The following is a 19,966-nucleotide window of genomic DNA, read 5'->3' as shown; positions in this document are numbered from 1 at the left end:
CACATTCAAACTTGGTCACATTTATTTGTGCATCTGGTTTGTGGTAGGAATCTCATTGACAGAAAAGCAAAAAAGCGATCCACATATGCAAATTCAATACAAATACACATACAAATACAAAATCAAGCATATTTATATTCAAATCTCAAAAATATATTTACAAATACACATTTATACACATTCTTGATTTATTTGTATGTCACATTTTTATATTCATAAATTTTATTTGTATATATTTTCAAATCTCAAAAATATATTTACAAATACACATTTATACAAATTCTTGATTTATTTGTACGTCACATTTTTATATTTATACATTTTATTTGTATATATTTTCAAATCTCAAAAATATATTTACAAATACGCGTTTATTTATACAAATTATTCATTTATTTGTATATCACATTTGTATATTTATTAATATATGCATATGTATTAATAATAATATATATATATATATATATATATATATATATATATATAAGTTGATGTGAGACAATTCTACTTCCATACTTCTACCCCTGCTGCACGACAGGCATCATGTGCCTAACTAAATCTCTGATTACACAGCGCGAGCCTGACCCCAATACGAACGCATACCACCGACATTTCTGGTACAAATATGCAAAACAAAAAACAACAATCATGTGATTTAAAGGCTGTGGCATGCTCAAGTGAGCTGCTTCAGGGTCACAGAGCAAATGTTTACTGTTCACTCATGAGCTGGCCCTCCTCACATTGCAATCACACAGAAATGGCACTCATCAACTCACACACACCGGCAGGTAACGTTAGTTATTACTGCAATTATTGTAAGTGACGTGTAATCACAATACATTTATGGATATAAGCTACACTGTTGTCCGCCGGTGCCTTGACAACATAAATAAATCTGTATTTGGTTACAACTAATGCAGTACAACTCTTCTTCGTGAAGAAACAAACAGCACAACAGAGTGACAGTAAGTAATTACAAATATTGTGACATATGAATGTGATACATGCATCTGTGTTGGCTGCTCAGTACAATATGGACTAAGTGGACAATCATTAGACAAGAAAAACAACAATAAAAGAATGGATTTTTCACAGTAAAGCTACAGTATGTTTAGTCTTAGTCAGGAGTGGGTATCGTTTACATGTTTGCAGATACTAGTACCAAATCAGTACTTCTGAACTGGTACTAATATATAGAAAACATGCAAATTTTGCATAAACACAATGCATTTTGTAATACACAAGTTCAACTGAATTGTAATTTGCACACTTCAATAATGTTAATAAATTCAATTTTAAGAAATATGAAATATTGTTCCAATCGTCACAGCAAACTAACCAAACAAAATACAAAACAGCCAATGTCCAGAAAAACATTCTATTTTACCGAGACACTTTTTAAATCAGACAGGCGCTTTTATTGTGAAGGCTGGAAAGTGGGATATTGGTCATTAAGACTCTTGACGGCTACTGTGTTTTGAAGAGAGACCAGGGCTGTATGCTTGGCTTTTTCACTAGGAGCACCGGTGCTACCGAATGAACATTTTTAGTAACACAAAGAAATTTGGAAAAATATGAAGTGTCCCAAATAACAGTCAATTAACCGACGATAAATATAAATTAAGTCGGTAAGTTTTCCAGCGTCGATAAACCACCAAGCTTCATCCACAGATGCACAGAGAGTTGACATAGTACTAGCTTGGTCTGCTGACAACAATGTTTCTTTTACCCAAATCTTACTCTATTTGATCCACTTTTTATGGATTTATTTTAGGAGAAAAATGAGAACGAAAGGGTTGAAATCTGGTTTCGCATGAGTGCTATTTTTTTTTTAGTCTTACTTGGAGAAGGCATTCGACCGTGTCCCCCGGGAAGTCCTGTGGGCAGTGCTCAGAGTGTATGGGGTATGGGGTCCGCTCCCTGTACGATCAGTGTCAGAGCTTGGTCCGCATTGTCGGCAGTAAGTCGGACACGTTTCCAGTGAGGGTTGGACTCCGCCAAGGCTGCCCTTTGTCACCGATTCTGTTCATAACTTTTATGGACAGAATTTCTAGGCGCAGTCAAGGCGTTGAGGGGATCCGGTTTGGTGGCTGCAGGATTAGGTCTCTGCTTTTTGCAGATGATGTGGTCCTGATGGCTTCATCTAGCCAGGATCTTCAGCTCTCACTGGATCGGTTCGCAGCAGAGTGTGAAGCGACTGGGATGAGAATCAGCACCTCCAAGTCCGAGTCCATGGTTCTCGCCTGGAAAAAGGTGGAGTGCCATCTCCGGGTTGGGGAGGAGACCCTGCTACAAGTGGAGGAGTTCAAGTACCTCGGAGTCTTGTTCACGAGTGAGGGAAGAGTGGATCGACGTCTTCAGTAATGCGGACGCTGTATCGATCCGTTAAGGTGAAGATTGAGCTGAGCCGCAAGGCAAAGCTCTCAATTTACCGGTCGATCTACGTTCCCATCCTCACCTATGGTCATGAGCTTTTGGTTGTGACCAAAAGGACAAGATCACGGGTACAGGCGGCCGAAATGAGTTTCCTCCGCCGGGTGGCGGGGCTCTCCCTTAGAGATAGGGTGAGAAGATATGTCATCCGGGAGGAGCTCAAAGTAAAGCCGCTGCTCCTCCACATCGAGAGGAGCCAGATGAGGTGGTTCGGGCACCTGGTCAGGATGCCACCCGAACGCCTCCCTAGGGAGATGTTTAGGGCACGAACGACTGGTAGGATGCCACGGGGAAGACCCAGGACACGTTGGGTAGACTATGTCTCCCGGCTGGCCTGGGAACGCCTCGGGATACCCCGGGAGGAGCTGGACGAAGTGGCTGGGGAGAGGAAAGTCTGGGCTTCCCTGCTTAGGCTATTGCCCCTGCAACCCGACCTCGGATAAGCGGAAGAAGATGGATGGATGGATGATCAATCTATTTTTAGTTGCATATGCAAGTAAATTTGTCGCACTGTACAGGCCTGGAGACAAGCTGTGTTCAGACATACAGGATTCCGAGGTTTGTGAATCAACGAGCTAGTCTTAACTGCGATAATGGACATAATACATATTGTGCATGAGGAAGTTTTGTGTTGTGAACCTGAGGATTGCTGTAAAGACCGTAAAAGAAAAAGAAAAAAGAGGATCAGACTAGGCATATAGAGTCCACAGAGTTCAACACACGGCTAATGCTAACGCTAACAAGAGCGAGACGTTTGTTCCAAAGAAAAGAAAAGTCTAGTTCTGCGGCAACAGGCGAGGAACAAATGACTACACGCTGCAAAGTCTGTTTAAAAAAGGCAGCAGCACAACAAACCTGTTCCAGCATCTGAAACGGAAGCCTCCAGTTGAGTGCGCAACAACAAAAAAACAAACTCCGGCTAAAAACCGCTTACTGCGGTGGAATCATTGACACTACACAAGGAATGTATGATGAGAAAGAAGCACAGTGGAGAACGATCACTAAAGCGGTCGCTCTGCACGCCGCCAAGATGTGTGAATGAAAGCGTTTACTTTATCCACTTACTGCAATTATAGTCCTCTCAATGTTTTACTTTATTATTTATTTGCATACGATGTACAACACTACATTTTTATTTACAGAAGGATTTTATTCAAAACAGTTTTTACTTTGCACTTTATTATTCTAAATGTTGGAGATTGTTATGCAATGTGCAATGCTACATTTTTGTTTACAGAAGTATTTTATTCATGACAAAAAGTATTGCTTCCCAGAGGAAGCTCTTAATTTAGTTATTCGAATATTTGACCTACCGTATTTTCCGCACCATAAGGCGCCCTGGGTTAAAAGCCGCGCCTTCAATGAACGGCATATTTCAAAACTTTGTCCACCAATAAGCCGCCCCGTGTTGTAAGCCGCATCTAACTGCGCTAAAGGAATGTCAAAAAAACAGTCAGATAGGTCAGTCAAACTTTAATAATATATTAAAAACCAGCGTTCTAACAACTCTGTTCACTCCCAAAATGTACGCAAATGTGCAATCACAAACATACGTATATCAACATGGACAGAGCTGCGTGAAAAAAGCCACCCGGCCTCTTCGCGTAAACTTAAACTTACCTTAACCACTCGCTCATCTTTTCTTCATCCATCCCTTCGAGTTAGCTTTTATGATGACGCCGGCTGGAAAGGTCTCTTTTGGCAAGGTCTTCCTTTTGAATATCACCATGGGTGGAAGTTAGCATGGCAAGCTAGAACCACAGTGAAGGATGACTTCTCATTCCCTGTGGTGCGAATATTCACCGTACGTGCTCCCGTTCCACAGTGCGGTTCACAGGAATATCAGTTGCTGTGAAATACGGTAGTAATCCGTGTGCGGATGGAGAGATTGCGTCTTTTCATGAACCGGATCCTTGTCGCTTAGTAGGAGCCATTTTGTGGTCTTTACAGATGTAAACAGGAAATGAAACGTACGGTGATATCCGCGCGTTTTTTCTCCTTCTTCCGGGGGCGGGTGGTTGCTTACAGTAGAAGAAGAAGCGCTTCCTGTTCTATGGGGGCGGGTGCTTACCTTGGCGGTTGCTTGCGTAGAAGAAGAAGCGCTTCCTGTTCTACCGGGAAAAAAGATGGCGGCTGTTTACCTAAGTTGCGAGATCGAAACTTTATGAAAATGAATCTTAATATTTATCCATATATAAAGCGCACCGGGTTAAAAGCCGCACTGTCAGCTTTTGAGTAAATTTGTGGTTTTTAGGTGCGGCTAATGGTGCGGAAAATACGGTACTCTGAAAAAAAACTTTAAAAAAACTACTTTTCGTACCCATTTGTACCTGTTGTCAATTTGGGATCTGCATAGGTCCTGAAATTTTGAAATCAGACTATAGACGCATTGCAGAGATATTTAGAAAATAATCTTGCCTTCCTTCTTACTTTCTCAAAACAAGCCGTTTGGAATATGCAAAACTTCTGAAGTTTTTCACACCGATGACAACACCTGATTATCCATATATGGTATACATTTACCCAAAGTGCTTTGTGGGTCCGCCATTGCAGTCCGACAATGTAGTCAATAAGCTCCTTAGTTTCCTTTTCCCTGTCATGCAGCTCACACTGGTAAATGAATGATAGGTGGTGGTTGGAGGGGCCGTAGGCGCAAATTGGCAGCCACGCTTCCGTCAGTCAACCCCAGGTTACAAATGTAGCTTATCACCACAAAAATTTGAATGTGGAGTGAATGAATGATGAGTATCTAGTTGAATCCAATTAAATCCAATCCACTATTATTATTATTATTATGTTTACAGCTCTGTTTTAAAGTGCCTCTACCCATAGCCTGTGTGGACTAAGGTACTGTAGTGTAGCGGCTGAAAAGTACTTTTAAACTAAAACAGTGGATTTTACCGCAGTGAGCGAGAAGAAGCTCCATCTATCCCCTCACAAGCCTGAGGATATAAACCTAACATTCATAAACAAAATGAACACAAAATTGCTTTGACATAGTAACTGCTAACTTATTACTTTTTAAAGAATAAACAACACATTACGTTACAACTTATAAACAAAAATTATCTGTTTCAATAGAAAGACTAACTTGGGCCACTCACATTAATAACATAGTAACACAAATGAGCAGAAGCATCTCAATCATAAGAAGAAGTGCCTAGTTTTTAACTAACACAACCACTAAGCACGTTATACAATGACTTGTATTTTCACATCTTGACTACTGCCCAGCAATCTGGTCTAGTACATCTAAACAAGAACTAAATAAAATCCAGTTTACCCAAAACAGAGCTGCCAGACTAGCTCTCCATTGCTCATTTAGGACTGGTATTGAGATCATGCATAATGAATTGTCATGGATGAGAGTTGGTGAAAGACTAGCGTGTAGTTTGATTCTATTTTTTTTTTAAATCTATACATACCATAAACCTTATCTGTATTCTCAGCTGTTGCTTGCTAATGACAGTCACAACTATGGTACCAGCCCTAAGAGGTGCTCTCACCAGTCAAAAACCCAAAACTGATGTTTTGAAAAAGACTGTTATGTATAGGGCAATCACTTACTGGAATTGACTTCCACAATATCTGGTATCAATCACCAGCATAGTGGGTTTTAAGAATAGACTAAGAGGAGAAGTATTGCGGGAAGAGATTATTCTAGATTGTACCTAATGTCATGACTGGTTTTATTGATCGACTATTTTATTGATTATGGGACAAGCAGTAGAAAATGGAGGGATGGTACTTTTTCGTCACTTATTGTTTGTCTTTCGTACACTAATGTGTATATTTTAGGTAATTGGTTTTTTGTTTCATTTTTGCAAAAATATATATATATATTTTTATATTGCTCTTTTTATCTTTGGTATAAACATTATTATGTAAACTCAAAGTTATTGTTTTGTTTTTTTTGGTTCTTTGTTGTTGCTATTTTGGTATTACAATATTTTTTTATTTGATCATGTTGTACTGCATTGTAATCTTTTGTTTTGTGATTGTGTGATGTTTTTTGCCTGGTCCCCAGGAAGAATAGTCTCCACTGCAGTGTAGACTAATGGGGATCCTTAATAAACTAAACTAAACTAACTGAGTGCTCTCAACACTGGTTATCTTACCGTGAAACACTGAGGCAACCATAACCAATTTGCACCTTTTTTTTTTTTTAAAAAGAGTATTTGGACTAAAAATACTGCAATATCAGTTTTGGTCCTTATCGCCCAGCCTGAGGCAGCATTCAAGCTGCTTTTAGAATGCTTGCCTCTCCGCGTGTGTCACCACAGTTATGGGCGAGTAGGAAAATGATTTCTATAGGTTAGGTAAAAAACAAATACAGGAGTAAATGGTGATAGACATTATATGATGAATAAATACATAATATTTCATACTAACTTGCTTCTGCAACTGGCTTATATTAGAACATAACTGGAGTTCTTTACTTAGTCTGTTCCACATTTTCATCCCTTAAATTTTGAGCGTTGTGTGGGCAAACATGTTTTTTGCCCTGAATATTTACTTCCCCTCTCTAGCTGAAAATAAATGATCACCTATTTGCGACTTGTACGACGGTTAAACATGTTCAAATGTGACTTAAAATGTGGCCTGCACAGGTCATAAGTTGCTCAGAGGACAGCTTGACTACAGAAGAGACTATTTCAATATTAGACACCCCCCGTGAACCATTACAATTGCAACTGAAGCAGCCTGAAGAGAGTTATTGGAGCTAAACTAATTGAAAGTCACTTTTAACCAGGGATCTCTGTAAGGTAACAAAACAATAAGAATTGAAAAGTATCAGACAGGGCTCAAGGGTGCCCATTTGGGTGTTCAGGGTGCATTCCTAAGATGCTTTTTAATGCTTTTTATCGTGGCCCTCAGCTGGCCATTTGTAATACTGAATACTAATGCATACCTGCCAACTTTTGAAATCAGAAAAACCTAGTAGCCAGGGTCCAGGGGCCAGGACCAAGTCCTGGTGGAGGGTTCAGGTTCGCCCCCCGACGCAAAATGATTATTAGCATTCAGACAGGTTAAAATGTTGCTAAAACAATCACTTTTCTATCAGTCACAGTGACTTTTCAAAACAAAAATATTACAGCAAAAATCATATGGGTTGATTGACATGTTTATTCTGTAAGCTAACTTCAATAGTTTGAAATTATTTTGACAGTTAATGCCAGTTATCCTGTCAACCTTTCACAAGACTTCAATTTGTTAATTGAAAGTATAAACAGTATAAACACTTTTTACAGTAAACAAATGGTAAAACAGTACTAAACAATTCCATTAAAAAAAATTGGTGTCATTAGTATCTTTCTGTCCAAGCTTGTATAATCTACTGCCTTGTTCAATTGTAAAAAATATTCTGTGCCTAAAATTCACATTTCTATCACAATTATCATACTGTAAACATGGTAAGATAACTTCATTAAAATTAATAGTCCTGTCAATAGCATGGAATTACAATTCAAATGTAGTTTTTTTGTAAGCCTTTCAAAAGAATTAAAAATATGAAAAATTAATGAAAATTAATTTAAGCCATCAGACACTTGAAAAGTGGCACATCACATCTCTAATGTAATCATTTTAACTTTTCAACAGAAATAGCACTGCAAAAATATTAAGGACATACTTCTGTATTTTGGTAGTTATGCTGTCAACATTTAACAAGATTTCTTCAACTTGGACTTGAAAGCATAAATAGTATAAACACTTTTAACAGTATAACAGTACTAAACAATTCCAATAGATAACATTGGTGTCATTACCTTTTTGTGGCTAAAAAATGTATTCTATCAGATTGATCGTACTGCAAAAATGATATGGTAACTTTATTGTCAACTGAATAATGTTTGATGTTTTGGTTCGACCACATCCATATTTTTTGGCGATTTTCGAGTCGGGAAACGTTTTCCGAAATAACTGTCCCATGTGATCAGCCAGTGCGATTGGAAGTGCATGCTCAATTATTGCCTCCATAAATAAAACTTCGGCATTTATCACATCCAAAGAATCTGTTTGGGCGACGAAAGACGTTGAAAGTTTTCTACTTGTATCGCTAGCAACGGCATTAGACTTGTGTTTTTTTGTCCCAGCGTGGTCTTCTACATCGCTAATTCCTCCGTGTCCGATCGAAAAATCTTGTCTGCACAAGGTGCAATTCGCGTAGTTTTCACCCTTTTTGGAACGGATAATTATTCCCGGATAGGCTTTTGAATATTCTTCACGGAATGACTGCAGTTTTCTTTTCGGTTTAAGACTCGTTTGCGATTTTTCTCCGGCTGATTCCATGATCGTTCGCTCGTTTGGAAACAATGGGCAACAGGTGCCTCGTGCTTGGCAGCGGTGCTATAAATAGCCTCGTGCATGGCATTCGGAATGGCTCGATAGGAAGTTACGGGAAGCAGTGTCGATTGTCATTGTTGTTACGCGATTTCGTGAATAAAACTTTTTTTTAAATATATTTTTTTAATTAATGAAAAACCGTATTTTTTATCACTGCAACCGTAACCCGGAATAGGTTGATGAAAACCGTACTAATTACAGGAAAACCGGAGTAGTTGGCAGGTATGCTAATGAATAAACATTTTTAATCAGATTAATCACACTAATTCTGTAATTAATCACAGGTTATTATTTGCGTGTATAAATAAAATGAACTTAGAAAAATACCCGAATATTTGGATACAAATGCAATTTTGTAGTAAGAATGTCATACAGAAACATTTTCTAAATGTTTCATTGAACTGCAAGTCATTGATTTGCTCAAAACTTGGTGACAGTAAGTACAGGTAGAATTAGGTGGACATTTTAGTTTTTTTGTCGAAAATATAAATATTTTCTGCTTAACTTAATAAAAATAAACATGTTTCTTTAACAGGGGTATGTCCTGCTTAACTTAAAACAGAATACATTCAGTGTGAAGCTTTATGATAGAGCAGGTCTCAAACTTTCATCACTTAAAAAGGAGCCATATGTAATAATTTCATGTCAAGTCATCATTAATTGTTCCTGATATGTCAAAAGGTATTAATAAATCATCTTCTTTTCCAATACCTCTGTAACTGATAACAGTAGTTCAGCCGGGATATACTCATTTCAAAATTAGATTTACAGCCCCGAAATCTTGTTATTGTTTTCATTTCCATGTCCCGCCCTCCACCGTTTGAACAATTAGAAAGTCTGTGAGTGTGTCACATCCAGGTTGCCACTTTGGTCTGGCTACTGCCACTGGTAAAGTTACTAAACATGTCAGACCTTAGTCAATCTAAAAGTTACCATTCTCAACTTAACAAAACCAGGATTTGTATCGGGGATGCCTTTGAAATATGGAGACGATTGAAGGCGGAGAAGATTTTCTCATCCGACGCCAAACTTGCTCATTTCCACCTTGATAGGTAAGTCAGGCATTTACGTTTTCTTATTACTTGTAATAAATGGAAATGGTCTTTTGATATGTAAACTATATTGTCCAATACAGTCTATGATATTGTCTAACAAAGATAGTATGTTTCTGCAACGAAAACTTAGCGTGATGGTGCTTCGCTCCTAGTGTAATGCTTAGCATGTCAATGATACATCAACATACAGGCTAACGGGGGAAATATATGGCTGTAGCATGTATGTCGATATGTATTCCAACTGACAGGGCAAAATAAATTTTGGACAGATAAAACCTATGTGGATATGGGTAGTGTCAGTGCCTATTTCCTTCTCAATATGCTGAGGAAATGGGTTCCAACATTAGCACGGCTGTCATCATGGCAATGGGAAACGTATGGAGACAGCCAAATCACATGATCAAATAATTCCTCATTGGTGTAGCCTATAGGCATACCTTGGTAAAATGTCTCCGCTTTAGTTGTGGGAGTACATTAGGCTGCTAAGCATGCTCTACTCATTTTCACCAGTATAACCATTGCTAGCGTTGGTTGTAGTTGGTTTTAGTCTTTGTTTTCTGATAGTACTGACAATAACCATATGATTGTTGTGATATTGTACGCAGGCATGACATACTTCTACCTGAAAATAGCCTCATTGCTGTGTAAAATAGTAAGAGGCAGTGGAAGTTTGAAGCCCAGTCTATCCAGCTGGATTGGGCTATGTATCTGGCAACCTCAGCCAGGGAGAGAGGGAGGGGACTACAGAATTTTGACTGATTGCAGTACCATTTCTGGCCACATTAATACATATGATAGTTAGAGCGCATTGCTCTAACTATCACTGGTGTGTGAGGTGACCACTGCCTTCAGGCGGGGTCAAAACATACACTTTGATTAATCATCATTCATTTATGGTAAGGGGATAATTTTTATTTAATTAATAATATGCGTTGTTAACGCGTTAAAGGGGAACATTATCACAATTTCAGAATGGTTAAAACTATTAAAAATCAGTTCCCAGTGGCGTATTTTATTTTTCGAAGTTTTTTTCAAAATTTTACCCATCACGCAATATCCCTAAAAAAAAGCTTCAAAGTGCCTGATTTTAACCATCGTTATAAACACCCGTCCATTTTCCTGTGACGTCACATAGTGATGCCAATACAAACAAACATGGCGGATAGAACAGCAAGGTATAGCGACATTAGCTCGGATTCAGACTCGGATTTCAGCGGCTTAAGCGATTCAACAGATTACGCATGTATTGAAACGGATGGTTGTAGTGTGGAGGCAGGTAGCAAAAACGAAATTGAAGAAGAAACTGAAGCTATTGAGCCATATCGGTTTGAACCGTATGCAAGCGAAAACGACGAAAACGACACGACAGCAAGCGAGGACGTATTCGGCGATCGCCTTCTAACCGATTGGTATGTGTTTGTTTGGCATTAAAGGAAACTAACAACTATGAACTAGGTTTACAGCATATGAAATACATTTGGCAACAACATGCACTTTGAGAGTGCAGACAGCCCATTTCAGGTGCGCTAGGAACATATAATTGTCCACGATTTCAGCACTCAGGTTAACCATACCTAAATAGACACAAAATACTGCATTACACAAGACTACCCGAATGTACTCGAATGATTGAAAAAAATAAATGTTTTTAAGCTAAATTATTGGTAAACACAGTTTATGTATAATAATAATAATTGGAGAAGGCATTCGACCGTGTCCCTCGGGAAGTCCTGTGGGGAGTGCTCAGAGAGTATGGGGTATCGGACTGTCTGATTGTGGCAGTCCGCTCCCTGTATGATCAGTGCCAGAGCTTGGTCCGCATTGCCGGTAGTAAGTCGGACACGTTTCCAGTGAGGGTTGGACTCCGCCAAGGCTGCCCTTTGTCACCGATTCTGTTCATAACTTTTATGGACAGAATTTCTAGGCGCAGTCAAGGCGTTGAGGGGATCTGGTTTGGTGGCTGCAGGATTAGGTCTCTGCTTTTTGCAGATGATGTGGTCCTGATGACTTCATCTGGCCAGGACCTTCAGCTCTCACTGGATCGGTTCGCAGCCGAGTGTGAAGCGACTGGGATGAGAATCAGCACCTCCAAATCCGAGTCCATGGTTCTCGCCCGGAAAAGGGTGGAGTGCCATCTCCGGGTTGGGGAGGAGATCTTGCCCCAAGTGGAGGAGTTCAAGTACCTCGGAGTCTTGCTCACGAGTGAGGGAAGAGTGAATCGTGAGATCGACAGGCGGATCGGTGCGGCGTCTTCAGTAATGCGGACGCTGTATCGGTCCGTTGTGGTGAAGAAGGAGCTGAGCCGGAAGGCAAAGCTCTCAATTTACCGGTCGATCTACGTTCCCATCCTCACCTATGGTCATGAGCTTTGGGTTATGACCGAAAGGACAAGATCACGGGTACAAGCGGCCGAAATGAGTTTCCTCCGCCGGGTGGCGGGGCTCTCCCTTAGAGATAGGGTGAGAAGCTCTGCCATCCGGGAGGAGCTCAAAGTAAAGCCGCTGCTCCTCCACATCAAGAGGAGCCAGATGAGGTGGTTCGGGCATCTGGTCAGGATGCCACCCGAACGCCTCCCTAGGGAGGTGTTTAGGGCACGTCCGACCGGTAGGAGGCCGCGGGGAAGACCCAGGACACGTTGGGAAGACTATGTCTCCCGGCTGGCCTGGGAATGCCTCGGGGTCCCACAGGAAGAGCTGGACGAAGTGGCTGGGGAGAGGGAAGTCTGGGCTTCCCTGCTTAGGCTGCTGCCCCCGCGACCCGACCTCGGATAAGCGGAAGAAGATGGATGGATGGATGTATAATAATTTAGGTAAAACCGCGAGTAATGAATAAAGCTTTCATCAATTAATATATTCTGTAGACATACCTGCATCTGCTCTCTTTTCCTGAAAGCTGATCTGTCCAGTTTTGGAGTTGATGTCAGCATCTGCTTTGAGTGTCGCAGGATATCCACACATTCTTGCCATCTCTGTCGTAGCATAGCTTTCGTCGGTAAAGTGTGCGGAACAAACGACTGACCATTTCGTCGGCTTTCCCCACAGCCTGGTATTTTGAACAAATTTCGTCCAATTTCTTGCCACTTTCGCATCTTTGGGCCACTGGTGCAACTTGAATCCGTCCCTGTTCGTGTTGTTACACCCTCCGACAACACACCGACGAAAGTGAGAAAATGGCGGATTGCTTCCCGATGTGACGTCATCGCTCCGAGAGCGAATAATAGAAAGGCGTTTAATTCGCCAAAATTCACCCATTTAGAGTTCGGAAATCGGTTAAAAAAACATATGGTCTTTTTTCTGCAACATCAAGGTATATATTGACGCTTACATAGGTCTGGTGATAATGTTCCCCTTTAACATTGACAGCCCTAATATAAATGTACAATAGCCTTGTTACGCAGTTTTCAACTTATATTGAATATTTTATGTTGTGCCAACAGATTGATGGATAACTTGATCTGAAATCTTAAAGTGACAAGCAGATATTTAAGTTCTTATTTTTGATAACCAAAATAAAAATGCTCGGAACAGGCCACATAAATGATGTGGTGGGCCAGAACTAGCCTCAAGTTTGACACCTGTGTATTCGATGCTATAGGGCCAGATCTGGCCTCAAGTTTGACACCTGTGTATTAGATGCTATAAACTGAAAGCCACACCTCTTTTTAATGACTGTACCCCAGCATCAAGGAGTCATTCTTTCATATCTTCACCATATCAAACATGCCATTCCAAAATGTACAACATCTATAGTTTTATTTCATGAGTTTAGTGTTGTGTTTGGTTTGAGAAAATGTCTTTACTACATCACTACAAGACATTTCATGAATACATAATATGATGGCTATATTTAGTTAAAAAAAACCCGGCACAAACCTGAGTATGGTTTCATGTAACAATAGCAGAATTCTCTTAAGGAAGTTGTCTCTGCCAGGGGGATGTGTCCGCCTGTTAGACCAGAATAATAAGATATATTTAGACAGTGTGGACACACCAGTTAGCGCAAGCTGTACCTGCCCTGCTAGCGTGGTTAGTTTTAAGCAGCCACTTAATGGTTTTATAATTGCAATTTCAAAAAAATAACACTTGGCTAGAAGAATAGCGGAATTTCGCTAAATAGCAGACGCCTGTGCTCCCCGTTCAACATCTGAGAAAAGGGCATTTGCGAAGGTGGGTCGTACCCATACTAGCTGGAATTTAGAAAGATCGGTCAGGCTTTAGCACATAATTTTTTGTGAGTAAACACCTCGTTCTGAGGTAATTGGTCGACGAATGCCAAGGTTGCTTAGTCAGTTGACTCACTGTAAAACACTGGTACTAGTCCTGGGCTATACATTTACTTTATTGGTAAGTTAGACATCTCTTTGCAGACGATTCCCCTTATTTCCTTATTAGCACATACTTGCCAACCTTGAGACCTCCGATTTCGGGAGGTAGGGGGAGGGGGCGTGGCTGGGGTCGTGGTTGGGGGCGTGGCTAAAAGGGGAGGAGTATATTTACAGCTAGAATTCACCAAGTCAAGTATTTCATATATATATATATATATATATATATATATAAAAGACATACTTGACGTTCAGTGAATTCTAGCTATATATATATATATATATATATATATATATATTTTATTATATGTATATATATATATATATATATATATATATATACATACATACAAATATATATATATATATACACACATATATATATTTATTTTATTATATGTATATATATATATATATATATATATATATATATATATATATATATATTTTATTTTATATATATATATATATATATATATATATATATATATTTTATTATATATATATTTTATTATATATATATATATATATATATATATAAAATAAATACTTGAATTTCAGTGTTCATTTATTTACACATATACACACACATAACACTCATCTACTCATTGTTGAGTTAAGGGTTGAATTGTCCATCCTTGTTCTATTCTCTGTCACTATATTTCTAACCATGCTGAACACCCTGTCTCTGATGATGCATTGATGTGTGGCACGCACAAAAGTGCTTTCACCAAATGCACTAGATGGCAGTATTGTCCTGTTTAAGAGTGTCACAACATTGCTGTTTACGGCAGACGAACTGCTTTACGGTATACAAAAACGTGACTGCTGTTGTTGTGTGTTGTTGCCGCGCTGGGAGGACGTTAATGAAACTGCCTAACAATAAACCCATGAGGACCTGAGTCCGCCTGAATTTCGGGAGAAAATTTGTCCCGGGAGGTTTTCGGGAGAGGCGCTGAATTTCGAGGGTCTCCCGGAAAATCCGGGAGGGTTGGCAAGTATGCCTTAGCACAGATTTACACACACAAATAGCACAACATAGCTAATGCGAACACAAACGAGAGTCAGACGTTTTTTCCAAAGAGAAGAAAAAAAGACTTGTCAGTGGTTTTGTTTTGCGGCAACAGGCATGGAACGAATGACTGCACGCTGCAAAGTTGGTTTAAAAAAATACAGCAGCACAACTAACTTGATCCAACATCCGAAGCATCCAGTTAGTAGGGGAAATGCAACTCTTTACGAGGCAAACAAGAACATGAACACAAACAAACTTCAGCTAAAAAGCGGCTTACAGTGGAACAAACCCGGACAGAAGGTATGTATGATGATACCATGTATGATAAGAAGGAAGTGCAGTGGAGAACGATCACTAAAGCAGTCGCACTGTACGCCGATCGCTAAAAATGTGGTGCTCAAACAGTGGGAAAGCATGCGTTTATCCACCCAATAAAACTATATTAACCTCTCAATGCTACAATTTTATTTACAGAAGTGATATATTCAAGACCGAAGTTCTGTCTCCTATAAGAAACTCTATTATTTACTATTTGAGGACAATGCATATTGATCAACATTTGAGCAAAAGCATCACAGATAATATGCCAGAATTAGCTACAATATCTAAATTGTATTTGTTTTTGTTTTTTAAATACAAAGTCCAATTTATATCTGTTCCCAAAATTTTTTTTGCTAAAAGTAAGATGCAGTGTATGCAGTGCCATTTCAAACCACTAGCTTTTAATCACATAAAAGTGAAACTTGTTATGAATCATCTCTGGCATTTGTATTCTTTGAAAATAAGGGAAAAATGATCTGGGAAAACGTAAATCTAATTTTTCGTTTTTATTTCTAGGGTATATCGCCGAGGCCTAACTTGTGTTTTGGCTGAGAATTGTATGGGACGTGGTTCAACCACATAGCAAACCTTCCAAACCACCACCGTGGTGACAGAAGAGACTACACAAAAGCAAACACCATGCCTATAAGCCAGGGGTGCTCATTACGTCGATCGCGAGCTACCGGTCGATCTCGGAGGGTGTCAGTCGATCACCAGCCAGGCATTAAAAAAATAGTCCTAAAAATGAGCGATCATAAATCTTCACTATGACGTCACTTTCGTCACTTGATTGACATTCACGGCACCCGAGGGTCTTCTGAGATGACGCTGGCTGCTGCCAGCTCATTAAAATTACCGACTGGAAGGCGAGAAACACTTTATTTCAACAGACTCTGGCGCCGTACCTGTCGTCAAAACTCCAAAGACCGACTGCACAGTTGCGCTAACAAAACAAGAGTCTCAGAAAGCTGGCGTGCACAAGCTAGCAAGCTACGGAGTTTGCCGACAATGTATTTCTTGTAAAGTGTATACAAAGGAGTACGGAAGCTGGACAAAAAAGATGCCAAAAACCAACCACTTTCATGTGGTATTGGACAGAAAGGAGGACTTTTTTCTCCTCCATTCGAAAATGCGGACGTTTTTAGCACCACTGTCTGATTCCAATCAATGCAAGTCATCAGAATCAGGTAATGCAACAACTTATATTCTTGTCTTCATGAAAGAAAGGAATCTATATGTGTTAAACATGCCTGTATTATCTTTAAACACCTTAACTTGTTAACAATATTAACTATATGTGTTAAACATGCTTGCATTATCTTTAAACACCTTTAACTTATTAACAATATTAACTATATGTGTTAAACATGCTTGTATTATCTTTAAACACCTTTAACTTATTAATAATATTAACTATATGTATTAAACATACTTGTATTATCATTAAACACCTTTAATTTATTAACAATATTAACTATATGTATTAAACATTCTTGTATTATCATTAAACACCTTTAACTTATTCACAAAAACATATATTTCATAAATAAGTAAATATAAATTATATATATGAATGAGGTAGATGCCCACGACTTGAGCAATTGAAAAGTAGCTCGCCTGCAGAAAAAGTGTGAGCACCCCTGCTATAAGCCAACCAATCACAACCTTTACAGGTGCCAGGTAAGACTTTTTTGGAGGTGCACTACACGTAACGCTGGACAGTATGGAGAGATGGAGGAGTGAGTCGGCAAACAGTTTTAATAATAATAATCTGTTTTTCTTCAGTCGCCATCATTCACTGCATATGAAGGTCACAAACAAGTTAGATATTTGTCAAATGTCATGGCTGCTAAGTCAGTTCACTCACGGGGGAAACAAAACCTTCCGCATTTTATCAGAAAATCGAACAGCTCAAAATGTTCGAACACGGTGAATACGCAGAAGCAATAAACCAAGATTTTAGGCTGCACTATTTCTGCATTCAAAAGGGGTCATACGATTTTTTTCTACATGTAAAACACTTCCTTGTGGTCTACATAACATGTCATGGTGGTACTTTGGTCAAGTTGTAGCATAAATTATGTTTTACAGACTGTTTTAACCACGTCTCCTCAGTATGTGCCCTTTTTTTGGGCGTTCTTAGTTACGTGGCTCCACTCTCATAGCTCTTTCTCCACACCATCCTTGTTGTAGTTTTAGCACTTCCATAGCGAGTCTACTGACTGATTAAGTGTAATCTATATGCTGCTTTATATTACAAATGGCAACAGCGGGGGATACATGTCCATGTACGAGCCTGTCATCCCCACAACAAGAGGACAGCGAAAAAGAAGGCGCTTACGGACTACAATGGTGGACCCGTGAAAACCCCTTTGGGTAAAATGTATACCATACATGGTAGGGTTGTGCCGATACAAATATTTTGGTACATGTACCAAAATATATTTTGATACCTTTAGATACTTTTCTAAATAAAGGGGACCACAAAAATGGCATTATTTGCTTTATTTTGACAAAAAAAAATCTTAGAGTACATGAAACATATGTTTATTATTGTAATTTAGTCCTTAAAGGGGAACATTATCACCAGACCTATGTAAGCGTCAATATATACCTTGATGTTGCAGAAAAAAGACCATATATTTTTTTAACCGATTTCCGAACTCTAAATGGGTGAATTTTGGCGAACTAAACGCCTTTCTAATATTCGCTCTCGGAGCGATGACGTCACAACGTGGCGTCACATCGGGAAGCAATCCGCCATTTTCTCAAACACCGAGTCAAATCAGCTCTGTTATTTTCCGTTTTTTCGACTGTTTTCCGTACCTTGGAGACATCATGCCTCGTCGGTGTGTTGTTGGAGGGTGTAACAACACGAACAGGGACGGATTCAAGTTGCACCAGTGGCCCAAAGATGCGAAAGTGGCAAGAAATTGGACGTTGGTTCCGCACACTTTACCGACGAAAGCTATGCTACGACAGAGATGGCGAGAATGTGTGGATATCCTGCGACACTCAAAGCAGATGCATTTCCAACGATAAAGTCAAAGAAATCTGCCGCCAGACCCCCATTGAATCTGCCGGAGTGTGTGAGCAATTCAGGGACAAAGGCCCTCGGTAGCACGGCAAGCAATGGCGGCAGTTTGTTCCCGCAGACGAGCGAGCTAAACCCCCTATCAACCCTAGCTTCCCTGGCCTGCTGACATCAACTCCAAAACTGGACAGATCAGCTTTCAGGAAAAGAGCGCGGATGAGGGTATGTCTACAGAATATATTAATTGATAAAAACTGGGCTGTCTGCACTCTCAAAGTGCATGTTGTTGCCAAATGTATTTCATATGCTGTAAACCTAGTTCATAGTTGTTAGTTTCCTTTAATGCCAAACAAACACATACCAATCGTTGGTTAGAAGGCGATCGCCGAATTCGTCCTCGCTTTCTCCCGTGTCGCTGGCTGTCGTGTCGTTTTCGCTTGCATACGGTTCAAACCGATATGGCTCAATAGCTTCAGTTTCTTCTTCAATTTTGTTTTCGCTACCTGCCTCCACACTACAACCATCCGTTTCAATACATGCGTAATCTGTTGAATCGCTTAAGCCGCTGAAATCCGAGTCTGAATCCGAGCTAATGTCGCTATAGCTTGCTGTTCTTTCCGCCATGTTTGTTTGTGTTGGCTTCACTATGTGACGTCACAGGAAAATGGACGGGTGGTTAAAATCAGGCACTTTGAAGCTTTTTTTAGGGATATTGCGTGATGGGTAAAATTTTGAAAAAAACTTCGAAAAACATAATAAGCCACTGGGAACTGATTTTTAATGGTTTTAACCATTCTGAAATTGTGATAATGTTCCCCTTTAAATAAAATAGTGAACATACTAGACAACTTGTCTTTTAGTAGTAAGTAAACAAACAAAGATTCCTAATTAGTCTATGCAGTAACATATTGTGTCATTTATCTACCTATTATTTTGTTAATGTAGATGATTTGTGCACAGATAGCTAGTACTAATTGTTATGAGGGACAAACTGTAAAATGGATTATTCATCTACTTGTTCATTTACTGTTAATATCTGCTTATTTTCGGTTTTAACATGTTCTATCTACACTTCTGTTAAAATGTAATAATCACTTATCCTTCTCTTCTTTGATTTTTTACATTAGTTTTGGATGATACCACACATTTAGGTATCGATCCGATACCAAGTAGTTGCAGGATCATACATTGGTCATATTCAAAGTCCTCATGTGTCCAGGGACGTATTTACTGACTTTATAAACATAATATGAATTTTAAAGAAAAGGCAAAAATATTTTGTGACAATAAAAAATATCAACGCAATCCTAGTAGTATCGACTAGATACGCTCTTATAATTGGTATCATTACAGTGGATGTCAGGTGTAGATCCACCCATGGCATTTGTTTACATTGTGACGCCGGTGAGCTATTGTATCCTCCTACGGTGTGTAGTGAAGCA

General features: G+C 39.4%; 1 protein-coding gene across 6 annotated transcripts in view; it reads right to left on the bottom strand.

Moving 5' to 3' along the window:
* nfat5a (nuclear factor of activated T cells 5a) overlaps positions 1 to 19,966 on the bottom strand; it is a 100,331-nt gene that overhangs the window by 69,624 nt on the left and 10,741 nt on the right. For 5 of the 6 annotated variants that reach the window (XM_061969161.1, XM_061969159.1, XM_061969160.1 and 2 more), the window contains exon 2: positions 13,706 to 13,777. The exons of the other annotated variant lie outside the window; for it this stretch is intronic. In XM_061969161.1, the coding sequence (XP_061825145.1) occupies positions 13,706 to 13,777 (72 nt within the window). The remainder of the gene's footprint in view (positions 1 to 13,705; positions 13,778 to 19,966) is intronic. 6 annotated transcript variants of the gene reach the window in all.

This window comes from Nerophis lumbriciformis, linkage group LG08, assembly GCF_033978685.3.
Source record: "Nerophis lumbriciformis linkage group LG08, RoL_Nlum_v2.1, whole genome shotgun sequence".
Taxonomy (NCBI): Eukaryota; Metazoa; Chordata; class Actinopteri; order Syngnathiformes; family Syngnathidae; genus Nerophis; species Nerophis lumbriciformis.
The sequence above is the reverse complement of the archived record's forward strand: the minus strand, read 5'-3'. Positions and strand labels throughout refer to the sequence as shown.